General features: G+C 50.1%; 1 protein-coding gene across 5 annotated transcripts; it reads right to left on the bottom strand.

The window, feature by feature from the left end:
* Positions 1-905: 905 nt before the first annotated feature.
* CATIP (ciliogenesis associated TTC17 interacting protein) lies at positions 906-6,740 on the bottom strand. 5 transcript variants are annotated; one of them, XM_086719619.1, is made up of 10 exons: positions 6,684-6,740; positions 6,439-6,531; positions 5,877-6,077; positions 5,517-5,572; positions 4,549-4,635; positions 4,193-4,360; positions 2,777-2,901; positions 1,940-2,016; positions 1,537-1,625; positions 906-1,348 (listed from the first exon to the last, which is right to left on the bottom strand). In XM_086719619.1, exons 1-10 carry the CDS (start codon positions 6,706-6,708, stop codon positions 1,118-1,120), a joined length of 1,152 nt encoding a protein of 383 aa, XP_086575745.1. In that variant the 5' UTR covers positions 6,709-6,740; the 3' UTR covers positions 906-1,117. The 5 variants fall into 5 exon arrangements, with proteins under 5 accessions (XP_086575745.1, XP_086575748.1, XP_086575744.1 ...); XM_086719622.1 differs by lacking the exon at positions 5,877-6,077; XM_086719618.1 differs by lacking the exon at positions 6,684-6,740 and having other exon boundaries at positions 6,439-6,674.
* Positions 6,741-14,077: the final 7,337 nt, after the last annotated feature.

Genomic DNA, 14,077 nt, shown 5'->3' with positions numbered 1-14,077 from the left:
ATGAGTAAAGAGGGTATTTGCCAGAATGTTAAGAGTGACTGCCTCTAGGTTGAGAAACTGGGGTGAATTCATTTTCTTCTATTGGTTTGTCATGCTTTTCCCAGTTTTCTCTAGTGAACATGTATTTCTTTTGAAATAAAGGATGGGGGCAATAAATGATATTTTTAGAAATTCTTCCCAGTGATTGTTCTCCATGAAGCCTCGCTTCCCTGAGTCCTGGGTCACGGCCATCCTCACCATAGTACAGAGCTTCTCCGGGCTCCCTCGTCTGGAAGAGGCAGGCCCACGAGTGAATAGATGGACAGATGGAGCCTGCACCCCCATTACCAGCTGCCCGTGAGAAGCTTGCCTAACATTCGCTAAGGAGCCGCGCCCAGCCCTGGGCAGGAATGAGCCATTGGCCAGACCGACATTACGCAAGGGGCCTAAAGGAGTCGATGATCGCCGGCCTATCCTTTTTCTCAGAGAGTCGGTAACGGGGGACCCTGCACACAGTTTGGGGGTTCCTGTGTGTCAGCGGAAAAAGAGGCGGAGTGCGAGAGCCGGCGGCCAGTGGGTTTTGGGAGGCTTCAGAGGTGATGAGCGAGGCCAGTGGTGATCCAGGTTAACCCCCCCCCCCCCCCCCCGCCTGCATTTTTCTTGGTTGGGGGGGTGGGGAGGAGGGCAGTTTGGTTTATGCTTAGTGACATCCGGAAAGATTCTGAGGGCCAGGAAGCCCCGCCCCTTTATCCCCACTAACCCGGTGACTAAGGGTGTGGGTTTTGGCTCCTGACGTCCAGGTTCGAATCCTGCTTCCTACGTACTAACTCTAGGAGTTACTTAACCTTTCTGCGCCTTTATTTTCTTCTCTGTAAAACAGGGATATTGATCATAGCCTCTCGGAAAAAGACTGAAATTCGCGGACAAACTGTGAACAGTTCCTGTTTTTAGCCAAAACACAATAGTCTGTCCAGGGAAGGTTCCGGCGCTCACAGCGGAACCGCGGAGGCGCCCCGTTTATTTCCCCCCCAAACCGCAGTCCAAAAGGCGCGCTTCCGGAGTGAGTCCCTCTGGATTCCCTCGGGGGACAGGGATGCCCCGCTCCCTGCGCATCCCCGCACGCGGCGCCGGGCCAGCCCTAGTCGGTGGGGCGCTCCGGGTCCAGCGAGGGGAAGGGGCTGGGCCGGCTGGAGGAGCGCAAGGCGGGGGTCGGCGGGTTGCGCTTCGCGAACCGCCCGAAGTACTCGGCGGCGAAGGTGACCACGTCGGCCGGCCGGCGCAGAAGCAGGAAGAGCAGGAAGTCCGAGATGAGCGCCTGGGCCTCGGGGTGCTGCCGCAGGTAGCTGTTGTGGCTGACACGCAGCTCCTCCTGGCGGGGGGCCGAGCGTGAGCGTGAGCGCGACCCGCGGACCCAGCGCCCCAGGAGCGCACTCCTCCCTTCGCTCCCTCGGGGTGTGCGTTTCCAGCCGGCACCGAGGGACATAAGTAATGGTGGGGTTTATGCTGGGTGAGGGGGGAGAGGAACGGGGACCCCAGGCTGACCGCAGCCTCTCTCACCTTCCGGCCCAGGAATCTCGAGTAGAGCTCCATATCCTCCTCCCACACCAGGGGCTTCTTCTCAAACACCGGGGCAGGCTCGATCTCATCTGGGTGGGGAGGGAGGAAGGCTGCACACCCCCAGCCCCGGAACCTTCCCCACATACAGAGGGATGCCCAAGGACACCCAAATAGCAGGCTCGGGGAAAAGCCCAGGGTTCTGCTCACCTGGCCAGAGTTGCCAGAAGGGGTTCCCTTCAAAATGGTCCTCCCCTAATTGTCTTGGGGTCAGGGGCTAGAGGGCAAAACTTCTCCATCTGATTTCAGGTTCTGATCCCCCACTCAGTCCAGCCCCTGCACCCTGGAAGGCCCCAGGTGTTCCCACCTCTCCTTCACTCTTCCACCGGCCAGAGGCTTCACTCACCCTTGTCCCTTAAAACAGGCATCTTGGTGATCATGCAGCACCTGGGGGAACCCACCTGGATCCTCTTGGCCAGGTGCCTGGGGTACAACACAGACATGAGTGGGGGGCTTCCCAGACCAGCCCACTCCCTTGAGAGCCGTCCTGGGGGTCTCCCTTCACTGGTCCCCAACACCTTGCTTGAGTTCCAGGGTTGTGTTCATTTCTAGATCCCCAGATGATGGCCCCTGCTTTTCCTGTTCATGCCCTTTTTGCCGCGTGCTGGTGTGCCAGGTCTGGCATGAGACCTTTAGCACTAAAAATGATGAGCCTCCGGGCTATGTGATGCTCAAAATAAAAACAACACCCTAAGTTATCAAATAAGGAAAGCCAGCAATGTTCTGATTACTTTTTTTCCAGTGTAACAAATGATGATATCAATACCTCTTTGGAAATTTTAAGAAACAAATTCTTTCCCCTCGCCCCACCCATTTTCTTCTGATTTGGTGCCTGGGCCGTGCTGGTGCCAGCTTGGCAGTGAGGGCGCCAGGATGCTTTCCCCAGCACTTTGATTCTATCCTATCGGGTATCAAGTTGTTCAAACCTTGGTGTTCTTCAGTATCACACCCACCACCCGTGGCAGCCGCTTTAGCTACTATGCCTTAGGCCTTGTGGGGTCAGCAGTGACCTCCTCAGCCGCTCAGAGCTCTTTGGTGAGGGTTTGGGAGGCACGGCAGGCATCAGGAGAATGAGTAAATATGTGAAGGGAGAGTGAATGGTGGGGATAAAGCCGGCCCCCAAGATGGAGCACCCATGCTTGTGCTCAACACTGCCCCCTTGCCCCCACTGTCAGTAGCTCACCCATCAGAGAGCAGGTAGAACTGGCAGGAACCAGGGATGCCTTCATCGGAGTGGACAGTCTGCTCCACGATGAACACATCCACCTCCTGGTGGCCCACCTGGATCGTCTGGATGCCCAGGGCTTGCTGGCAGCAGCCAAGATGGAGGGAAGCGAGGTGGATACCCAACAGGGTCTCCCCACATCTCACCCTGGCCCTCTTCACTTTGCCGCTTCATTTCTTGTCAGTGATTAGCAACCCTTGACTGTCCAGACCCTCAGGCACCACAGGATTTGAGATGCACCCCCGAGTTAAGTGGGGACCCCCTCCTAGGGATCCAGTTCCATGCTGCTTGTGCCCCAACCCTACCTGTATCATCTGGATGACCAAGGGCTTCTAGTTGGCCGAGTCAGTTACAGGGATGAGGCTCAACCGTTTAGGTGGGAGCATGTGGGGCGGGGAGTGAGGGACGCTGGGCAATTTGAGGGAGGGGCCGGTGATGCTCTGAGGAGGGGGCTAGATTGAGGTCTGTGGCCGCCTTGGGCCCATGCTGCAGGCAGACTGCCCTGTTGTAGCTAAAACTTAAACCCCTGTGCTGGCTGCGGCCATGGGGAGAAAGTGCTAGCATAAAACGTGTGTTTCAAAGAAGATGGGGGGATGTGAGGTGTGCCTGTTTGTGTCAGACACATTGCTGTTTGTTGTTTGTGATAGAAAAGACTAGAATGTCCTTTACAAAGCTGGTCAAATCAGCCTCCAAAATGTGTGTTTATGTTTTTATTTTTAAAAATTGTTTATTTACTTATTTTGATAGAGAGAGAGAGAGAGAGAGAGAGAGAGAATCTCAAGCAGGCTCTGCACTGTCAGGGCAGAGCCCCACTCAGGGCTCCAGCCCACAAACCATGAGATCATGACCTGAGCTGAAATCAAGAGCCGGACACTTAACCGAGTCACCCAGGCGGCCCCCAAAATGTGTGTTGAGAGGCACAGCTTTAAAATCTCCCATTGCAGGAAGTCCGAGGTGTGTTGATTAGTTTTAGCCACAATAAAAGAGAAAAAACACCCTTCCCGTCTGAGACACAATAAAAGAGTATTTAAGTGCCGTTGGAAATGGTGTATTTCCTGATATTTAAAAAATGCGTCTCTAAAAGCAGCCCTCCACTATATTTACTTTTCCTGGACTGACCGTGGTGCAAAAAGCATTGCTTCTCTCAACTGCGCACAGCTTCGGTGCCTCTTATCCACTCCACCTGTGTCAAACGTGATCTTCTAACGAAGGCGGTCTTGCTGGGGCTCTGCCCTGGAAGTCCCACCTCCATGGCCCCAGCCCACTCCTTCTTTCACCCCCAAGCTGGCTTTTCTCCCACCTCAGCGATCTCTGTGCCCCTCCTGGTTTCCCCCAGGCTAAGTCCCCCTCCCCCCCGCCAGGGAGACCCCTTACATAAGTGGAATAGCAGAGTTTGCCCTCTGTGTCCAAGGCCAGGAAACGGGCGTTGCTGGGCACCAGCTGACGCCAAGCCATCACCCTCAGCAACAGCAGGTTGGCAGCCTCGGAGACGAAGCCCACAGTTGAGCTCCAGGGGAAAAAAGTCACTTCGGTCTTCACTTCCTGTTCAGGAAAAATCCGGGTCAGGGATGTTGATTTGGGAAGGGGTGAGGAGGACGGGAAAGCCAGTTATTGGGCATATGGTCCTTGTTGAGTCCCCATGCCAGGCTTCTGGTCTGACACAATCTGGCCCCTTCTCTCGGCTTCCAAGAGGACGTGGGGTATGGCTCCCACCTGTCTCTCACCCTTACCTCACCCTCCTTGACACTTCTGGTCATGACCAGCTGGTCATCCTGCCTCACCAGACTCATCTTCCTCTCCATGGGGAGGATGTGCAACTAAGGGCCAGAGCACAGAGAGGGGAATCAGGAGCTCACCTGACTGTACGCGAACAGGAACCCCCCAGAAGCCACCTGGCCCGTTCTCCTTTATAAATGACAAAACTGAGGAAAATTTGGATAGAAAATCTTCCATATGTAGTAAAGTTCAAGAGCAGAAGGCAGGGGTGCTTGGGTGGCTCAGTCAGTTAAGCGTCTGACTTTGGCTCAGATCACGATCTTGTGGTTGGTGAGTCTGAGCCCCGAGTCAGGCTCTGTGCTGACAGCTCAGAGCCTGGAGCCTGCTTCAGATTCTGTGTCTCCCCCTCTCTCTGACCCTCCCCCATTTGTGTTTTCTCTCTCTCAAGGATAAATAAATAAACATTTTTTAAAACTTTAACAAAAAAGAACAGAAGGCGTGTTATGGTGTAATTCGAAGTTCAAAAGCATATGCACTTTAGAATATGGGTTTTAAAAGATGGGAATGGTTTCTGTGGGAAGGTTCTTAGGCATGAGTAGGTTTCCAATGTGTAAAATGGTTCATGTTCCAGAAGTCAGCGAGGTGGCCGGGGCAGGGTGTGGGAGGCACAGAGCAGGAGAGTTTGGAGGCGAGGTAGTGACAGGCCCTTGGGAAAGGCCAGGCTCTGGGAAAGGCCAGCCCGCGTGGCCCCCCGGAAGACGCTGGGCTTCCAAGGTTTTGTATTAGGAGAAGGTCATGAGAAGCCACCTGCTGCCCCCGATAGATTGGCTTCCAGGTTGTGTGTGGTGGGGATTGCAGGGTAACTCGGGGACAGTTGGGGTAACATTCCACTGAGCCCCCCCACACTTCTTCCCTCCCTCTCTCCCAGGGTCTCTATTCTGACACCTGGTTTGGAACCAAAGCTGGGGGCCCCAGGAGGTACCTTGATAAACTCCTGGGTATGTTGTTCCATGATATGCAGGTCCCACGAAAGATAGCCTGGGGTAGGAGGAGAACGTCGCCATCACCGGGGACAGGACTGGAGATTGCAGGGAGGCAGGGTGGTGGCCCAGGCTGGAGGACTCAGGTGCAGTGTGACCGTGGGGAAAAACTAGGTGGTGCTCTTGTCTTAAGTCTGTGGCTGTGATGAATCTCCCCGTCACCCCCACCTCCCATACTCCTCTTTGCCTCATTCTGCTCCCAAGGTGAAGTGGAGGGTTGGTCCTGAGCAAAGGTCCTAGGCATGGGGGGAGGGGTGGGAGGAAGGATGGAGGTGAAGCCAGTCAGGCAGCAAGAGCTCTACCCAGGAGGGAGATTCCGCAGAGCATTTTGTCCACGAAGCCCTGGCTAAAGGCGTGCACGAGGAGGCAGTGCGACATAACGCCAAATTCGTCTTTGTATTTCCCTCTCTGCACTTCGATGGTCAGCTCTCCCTCAGGCTCCCCCGTGTCTGAGACCATGGCCAGGGTCTCGGAGAACAGCAGCATCTGCAGCTCCTCCTGCTCTGGGGGTGAGGGTCCCATGGGGGCAGATAAAGCCCCAGCCCCCCCCACCCCCCCCCCCCCCCGCCGGACTCTCTGACCCTCCAGCCACCCTCTCCTCATCCCACGTGTCTCAGGCAGCTCCTGCCTCGTTCCCTTGGCCTCTGCGACAGCCAGCGGATGAAGACCCCTCCCCCCCCAAGTCCCCATGTCCTTGGGGTCCTTCCTTGATGGTTATTGACAAATAGGTCCCCCCCCCCTCCCCGTTGCTTTCTGAGTCTCAGGCCAATCAAGGCTGAGAGAGCCGTGGGCCAGGGCTGTGTCTTCTCTCTTCCTGCCGCCCCGCCCCTCCCCCCTCCGGCCCCCTGCACTGTCTAGGCTCACGGAGGTTGTTGAGGAAGTGGATGGCTTCGGCATTGGCTTCTAGGGGTGGCGAACTCTCGCGGGCTGAGGGCTGGTGGTCCTTGGCTCTGGGGCCTAGGGACAGAGGAAAGGCTGAGATGGCATTCTTGGGGAGGACAGGCATGGGACAGGGGTCCTCAAAGCAGCATCCTCCAAGGCCACCCCAAGGAGGATTGTGAGGGAGAAGATGCCCCTTCAGCTTCTAGTCCTGCCAGCCCTCTTCCCACCTGTGGATTGATGTTTGGAGGACATCCTGCTTTCTGCTACCCGATCTGTGTTCAGCTGTCTCCATGGCAACCGGAAGCCAGCTATCGCCTCTTAAAGGGCCACCAACACACCTCACTAAACCACCAGACCTTGAAAGCAATGGTAGGAACTGTGGTCTGGGGCTCAGGCCATGTCTGAAGTATTGTCCTGCAGAGGGAGCATTTGACACGGCAGGGGGATGACAGGGGTCACTAGAATGACCTTAGGGAGCCCTGGCTGGCTCAGTCAGAAGAGCATGCAAACCTTGATCTCCGGGTCGTGAGTTTGAGCCCCCCTTTTGACGTGGAGAGTACTAAAAAAAAAAAAAAACAAACAAACAAAAGGAATCTAAAAAAAGAAAAAAAGAATGACCTTAGAAGTTGTGGCCCTGAGTCAGACATGGCCTCACGTGCATAGAACCCAGTCAGATGCCACGTGAAGAGTGCTACATGTAAGAGTGATGGCGATAACAACGACAGTGACCACAAACCCTTAAACCATGCTCACGGCAGGCCAGACACTGTTCTGGAGGCTGCACATACGTGATCTCATTTAATACTCAGACTAACCCTGTGGGTAGATGCTTTCCCCCCTAATCTGACATTCACTTCCAAAACTCTTATTGCAAAACTGGTTTATAAATGGAACAATACAGTATGTAACCTTATGATTTCTTAATAACATTTTCTCTAGCTTACTTTATTGGAAGAGTACTGTATATAATACACATAACATACAAAATATGTGTTAACCGTTTGCGTTATCTGTAAGGCTTCAGGTCGATAGTAGGCTGTTAGTAATTTTACCCGGATTTTCTTTTTTTCTTTAAACAAAATGTTAAGGCTTTTTTTCCCCCCTTTTAGCTTTATTTGTTTATTTCGAGAGAGTGAGAGGGAGCATGAGTGGGGAGGAGGAGCAGAGAGAGAGAGGTAGAGAGAGAGAGACTCCCAAGCAGGCTTCGCATGGTCAGTGCAAGGGCCTGACTTGGGGCTCAAACTCATGAAACTGTGAGATCACGACCTAAGCTGGAATCAAGAGTCAGATGTTTACCCGACCGAGTCACCCAGGTGCCCCGAGAGAGAAAGAAATTTAAAAAAATTTTTTTTAAGTTTATTTATTTTGAGAACGAGGGTACCAGTGGGGGAGGGGCTGAGAGAAGGAGAGAGAATCCCAAGCAGGCTCGTCACCCTCAGCACAGAACCCAGTGCGGGGCTCCAACCTACGCACTGCGAGATCATTACCTGAACCGAGATCAAGAGTTGGATGCTTAATCGACTGCTCCACCCAGGCGCCAAGAGAGAGAGAGAGAAAGAGAGAGAGCGAATCTTAGACTCCACACCCAGTGAGGAGCCCAACGTGGGGCTCGATTCCATGCCCCTGGGATCATGACTTGAGCCCAAATCAGTAGGTGCTCAACCGACTGATCCACCCAGGTGCCCCTTATGCAATGTTAAGTTTTATTTACTTTTTTAAAGTTTATTTATTTATTTATTTTTATCTTAAAAAATTTAATTTTTATTTTTGAGAGAGAGAGAGAGAGACAGAGCACGAGTCGGGGAAGGGCAGAGAGAGAGAGGGAGACATAGAATCTGAAACAGGCTCCAGGCTCTGAGCTGTCAGCACAGAGCCCAACGTGGGGCTCGAACTCCAGAACAGTGAGATTATGACCTAGGCCGAAGTCAGACACTCTACTGACTGAGCCACCCAGGTGCCCCCATTTATTTATTTTTAGAGAGAGTGCAAGAGTGGGGGAGAGGGGCAGAGGGAGAGAGGATCTTTTTTTTAAAAATCTCTATTTTTGTTTAAAGTTTTTTTTATTTTTATTTTGAGAGAGAGAGCGAGAGAGAGAGAGAGAGAGAGAGAGCACGCGTGTGAGCGGGGGAGAGGCAGAGAGAGGGAGAGAGAATCCCAAGCAAGCTCTGCACTATCAGTGTAGAGCCTGATGTGGGGCTTGAACTCATGAACCGAACTGTGAGATCACAACCTCAGCTGAAGTCAGACCCTTAATCCAACTGAGCCACCCCGGTGCCCTGACAATCTTAAACAGACTCCATGCTCAGTGAGGAGCCTGACGTGGGGCTCGATCCCATGCCCCTAGGATCATGACCTGAGCCAAAATCAAGAGTCATGTGCTCAACTGACGGGAGCCACCCAGGCGCCCCTTAAGTTTATTTATTTAAGTAGTATCTACACCCAACATGGGGCTTGACCTCATGACCCTGAGATCAAGAGTCACATGCCCCACCAACTGAACCAGCCAGGAGTTACACTGTATCAGACTTTCAACTGTGCAGGAAAAGGGGGAGTGTCAGCCCCTCTAACCCCCACATTGTTCAAGGGTCAACTCTAATTGGAAGAGTCAGGGCTCAACTGGAGGCAGTCTGGCTCCAGGGTTAGAGAGAATTCAAAGAAAACTGAAACTGTAAATAGATGATACACTGAATTCAAATGAGAGGCGCTACAACATGGGTAGTGATTAGTGACAAAGACGGTAATTGAGGTCTGATATGACTCAAACCCCAGCTGTGGGCTATCTGGTCCCGACCTTGGAAGTGTTAGAGTCTGCATCATAGCAGCTGTAGGAGGTTCAGCCTGATAGAGCCACAAAAAAAAAAAAGAAAAATCTCGTTCAGAAACTTCAGTCACTTAAGAAGTTGTTCCCCCGACCCCCACCATAGCACTTGAGAAGGTAATCTTCAAATGTCTTCTCATAGATTATCTATCCATTCCACTTTGGGGAGATCTATCTATCATCTCTATTTATGAGAGAGAGAGAGAGAGGGCATGTATGAGGCCGTATGGGGCCAGGAGAGGGGCAGAGAGAGAGAATCTTTTTTTTTTTTTTTTAATGTTTATTTATTAGAGAGAGAGAGAGACAGAGTGCGAGCAGGGGAGGGGCAGAGAGAGAGAAGGACACAGAACCCAAGGCAGGCTCCAGGCTCTGAACTGTTAGCATGGAGACCGATGCGGGGCTCAAGCTCATCAACTGTGAGATCATGACCTGAGCCCAAGTCAGACGCTTAACCGACTGACCCACCCAGGCGCCCCGGGAGAGAGAGAGAGAATCTTAAGCAAGCTCCATGCTCAGTGCAGAGCCTGATGTGGGGCTTGATCTCATGACCCTGGGATCATGACCTAAGCTGAAATCAAGAGTCTGATGTTTGACCAACCGAGTGACCCAGGCACCCCATCTTCAGGAAGATTCAGAATTATGTGTGGAACTGCTTAAGAAAATCGAACTCACAATATTAATTTTTTTGTGTGTTATATTGTGCATCTTTAGTATTTCAAGTTCTTTAAAAGAATTTGGCATGGAAGGGTGCTTAAAAGATGTCTTGAGATGCTGATTTAAATCAGGCAGTTGAATGGCCACTGGCTGGCTTGGTCGGTGGAGTGTGTGACTCTTGATCTTGGGGTTGTAGGTTTGAGTCCCACGTTGGGTGTAGAGATTTCTTAAAAACAAATAAACACAACATCTTAAAATAAATAAATACATTGAGCCATTGAATAGTTGATTTAGACTGAACGTTGAAGGTAAATTCTTACTGGGATTGTAAGTACAACCAAAACATTTTTTTAAAAACCTTAAAATTTACTATGTTTCTGTCTTTACTTCGAATCAGACTGCAATTAAAGTGCTTGGGGCTCGTTTCTCTTTTTTTAAGAGCATGGAATTCTTTCTATTTTACTTTACCTTTTTCCAGCTTTATGAGATATAATCGACATATGTGATCAATTGCTTTTAAAAAAGAAATGGAATATCTGGAATGAATAAATACAACATAAACTGCTTAAAGCAGTTTTAACTTTGAAAAGAGGACTAATTGTTTTAAAGTTTTTAAAATGTTTTTATTTATTTTTGAGAGAGTAAGAAAGCATGCATGAGCTGGGGAGGGGTAGAGAAAGAGGGAGACACAGAATCTGAAGCAGGCTCCAGGCTCTGAGCTGTCAGCACAGAGCCTGACATGGGACTCAAACTCATGAACTGCGAGATCATGACCTGAGCCTAAGTTGGATGCCCAACTGATTGAACCACCCAGGCCTAAAAAGAGGACCAATCATTAATTAAAGCCCCCTTAAAAGTTATTATTAACATTTACTGGATGTATAATTAAAATATGGCTGATAAGTTGAACTTAAAAGTTTTAAAAATGCTTATGTTTAAAATTTTGCAATTTAAGAAATTGAGTATCTTTTAAAATTGTATTTATTGTTATTATTTTTTAAGTAAGCTCCATGCCCAATGTGGGGCTTGAACTCACGGCCCTGAGATCAAGAGTTGCATGCTTCTGGGTGCCTGGGTGGCTCAGTCAGTTAAGCAGCTCTCATTCTCTCTCTTCCTCAACAATAAATAAATAAACTTAAAAAAAAAAAAAAAAGAGTTGCATGCTCTACCAACTGAACTAGCCAGGTGCCTCTAATTTTATTATTTTTTAAATTTTATTTTGAGTGAATTCTGAATAAGCGTTTCTCTGCACATGGAGACTGCCAGGGCATTAAGAGAACGCACAACTACTTTAGGAAGTAGTTTGTTCCTCAAAAAGTTAAATGTAGAGTTACCGTATGACTTAGCAATTACACTCCTAAGTCTATACCCAAGAGAACTGAAAACATCTGTCTACGCAAAAAACCTGTACCCCAGATGTTCATAGCATCGTGATTCGTAATAGGCAAAAAGTGGAAACGAGTCAACTGTCAATTGACAGGTGGATAAACAAAACACGGTGCATATATACACAACGCAGTATCTATCATTCAGCCATTAAAAGAGTAAAGTCGTGATGTGTGCTGCAACATGAGCCTTGAGGAAATGCCACGTGAGACGAGCAAGTCACAAGAGACCACAAATTGTCTGATCCTATTTATGTGAAACGTCCAGAAGAGGCAACTCTGTGGAGACAGAAAGTAGATGGGTGGTTGCCGAGTGTGGGTGCGGGGAGGCACGGAGTGACATCAAACAGGCACAGGGTTTCTTTGGGGGACGAATGAAAATGTTCTAAAATTAGATGGTGATGGTCACAAAACAGTGAACACAAAGCCGCTGAATTGTACTCTTTGAAAGGATGAATTTTGTGGTATGGAAATTATATCTCAATAAAGTTGTTGGTAAAAAATAGAAGATTTAAATAAAATCCAAAAAAAAAAAATCCAAAAAAAGGCGAACCCTATTGCTTTCATATGTAAATTACATAAAGTTTGATTATTAGGACAAAGAGAAAAAAAGAAGCAAATTGTGGTCTCGAGGCTCTTGGAGGAGGGGTGCCCAGGCAGTTCCCCTCCTTACTGCACTTCACCTCCCTCAACCCCTGACCAGAGGGGAGATTTCCTCCCAGAGCCCTCTACCCTTTCTGGAGTTTTCCCCCTACCCCCTCGCCTCTCCTTGGTCAGGCCCCTCTAGCTGCCCAGGACTCCCGCCTGCCTGTCCGCAAAGGCTCCCGCTTCTGGGAGCCCAGGTTCTCTCTCACCGCCCCCCCCCCCCCAAATCCCTCCCCACTGGTGCTGGCTGTTTCCTGCCAGCTGCTAGGAGAGAAAGAAATTTGACAAAGTGGTTCACGGAAGGATCAACATCCAGTTTGTTAATCTAATTTTTTGCGAGGGAGAGAGAGGGCACAAGTGAGTGAGGGGCAGAGAGAGAGAGAAGTGGGGCTCCCCCGGAGCAGGACTCGGGTTTACCTGAAGTGGGGCTTGAGCTCACAAACCGTGAGATCATGACCTGAGGCGAAGTCAGATGCTTAACAGCTGAGCCACCCAGGCGCGCTGTTAATCTTATTTTTAAACCTCTGGAAGAGATGTGCTACAGGCCCTTGTTACCATCCCCCCTTAGACATACCAGCTGTGCAGCCATGTGGGAGAGTTGGCCTCTCTGAACCTGTGACAGGGACAGCCTGTGTCCTCCAGCCGCTGGGATCGGCTCTGTTAACAGCCGTTAACAGAGAGAGGGCTCACTCTGTGCTCAGCCCTGCAGGTGTTAACCCGTTTAATCCTCACAATCAGCTTCCAAGCCACATCCTCATTGGACGTATGACAAGCAGAGGCCCAGAAAAGCTAAGTAACTTGCCCAAGGTCACCCAGTTAATAAATCGGCAGCGTGGACCCCAATCCGGATGGGCTGTCTCCAGAGTCTGGGTTTTTAATCAGTTTGTCCTACTGTACCCGATGGACTGGCCCTAAGTTTATTAATAACAGTAAGAGGAGAGAGAGGCTGTTCACTGAACACCATTCATGTCATTTAGTTTTCCAGCTGCTCCAGAATGAGGCTCTGTGACATGAGATGCCTGTGTAGCATCACCCACAGTCAACCAGAGGCAGAACCAATATTCTCGTCCAGATTGGTCCCTCTCCAAGTTCTCTCTCTGCCACCCTGTCCCACCTTATCATCTATCTATCATTTATCAATCTATTGATCGATCATCCATCTATCATCTGTCATCTCATTTTCTATTGGTTCTGCTTTTCTGAAGAACCCTGAAACAGATGGCTTTCTCTGCATCTTTTGTGGGGCTGTACCTATAGTTAGGAACTCAGTAAGTGTGATTGCCAAGGGTTTATTGACCGTTAGGGTTAGTTGCCCACCCACTTTCAAAGGCTTCATTTGTGGCCAGGGCCGTGGAGGTCTAAGACCACCTTGAACACACCCAGGTATGCCCAAACTTTTCATGTTCACATCGACAGCTTCCTTGGTCTCCGTTCTTCCCTTGAACCCCTAAGTCTGCCCATTTAGTGTTCCTTCTCTTTTCCCTTTTCTGCCCCTAGAGACAGCCTGTGATTCAGGAAAAAATGCTATTTTTATTTTTTCAGTATTTTTTATTTTTTATTTTTTATTTATTAAAAAAAAATTTGGGGGGCGGAGCCTGGGTGGTTCAGTCGGTTGAGCGTCCAACTTCGGCTCAGGTCATGATCTGGTGGTTTGTGAGTTCAAGCCCCGCGTCGGGGTCCGTGCTGACAGCTCAGAGCCTGGAGTGTGCTTCGGATTCTGTGTCCCCCTCTCTCTCACCCCACCCTGGCTTGTGTTCTGTCTCTCTCTGTCTTTCAAAAATGAATACACATTAAAAAAATTTTTTTTAATGTTAATTTATTTTTGACAGAGAGAGACACAACATGAGCGGGGGAGGGGCAGAGAGAGGGAGACACAGAATCCGAAGCAGGCTCCAGGCTCTGCAATGTCAGCACGGAGCCTGATGCGGGGCTCGAACTCACAAACCACGAGATCATGACCTGAGCCGAAGTTGGACGCTCAACCGACTGAGCCACCCAGGCGCCCCATATTTTTTTCAGCATTTTTTAAAGTTTATTTATTTATTTTGAGAGAGAGAGCGCAGGGGAGGGACAGAGAGAGAGGGAGAGAGAGAATCCCAAGCAGGCTCTGCATTGTCAG

Source organism: Puma concolor, chromosome C1 (genome assembly GCF_028749965.1).
Source record: "Puma concolor isolate L17-30 chromosome C1, mPumCon1.1.hap2, whole genome shotgun sequence".
In the NCBI taxonomy this organism is placed as follows: Eukaryota; Metazoa; Chordata; class Mammalia; order Carnivora; family Felidae; genus Puma; species Puma concolor.
This window is presented reverse-complemented; position numbering and strand designations above follow the sequence as displayed.

What these genes read in the sequence shown, in the direction of transcription:
- CATIP (XM_086719618.1), bottom strand. Translation starts at nt 6,580, where the DNA reads ATGCCTGTCCTCCCCAAGAATGCCATCTCAGCCTTTCCTCTGTCCCTA. An exon ending in ATACCCAGGAGTTTATCAAG is followed by an intron (nt 4,636 to 5,516) that starts GTACCTCCTGGG and finishes TCTGGCCCTTAG; the next exon opens with TTGCACATCCTCCCCATGGA. An exon ending in GCCTGTTTTAAGGGACAAGG is followed by an intron (nt 1,626 to 1,939) that starts GTGAGTGAAGCC and finishes CTCCCCACCCAG; the next exon opens with ATGAGATCGAGCCTGCCCCG.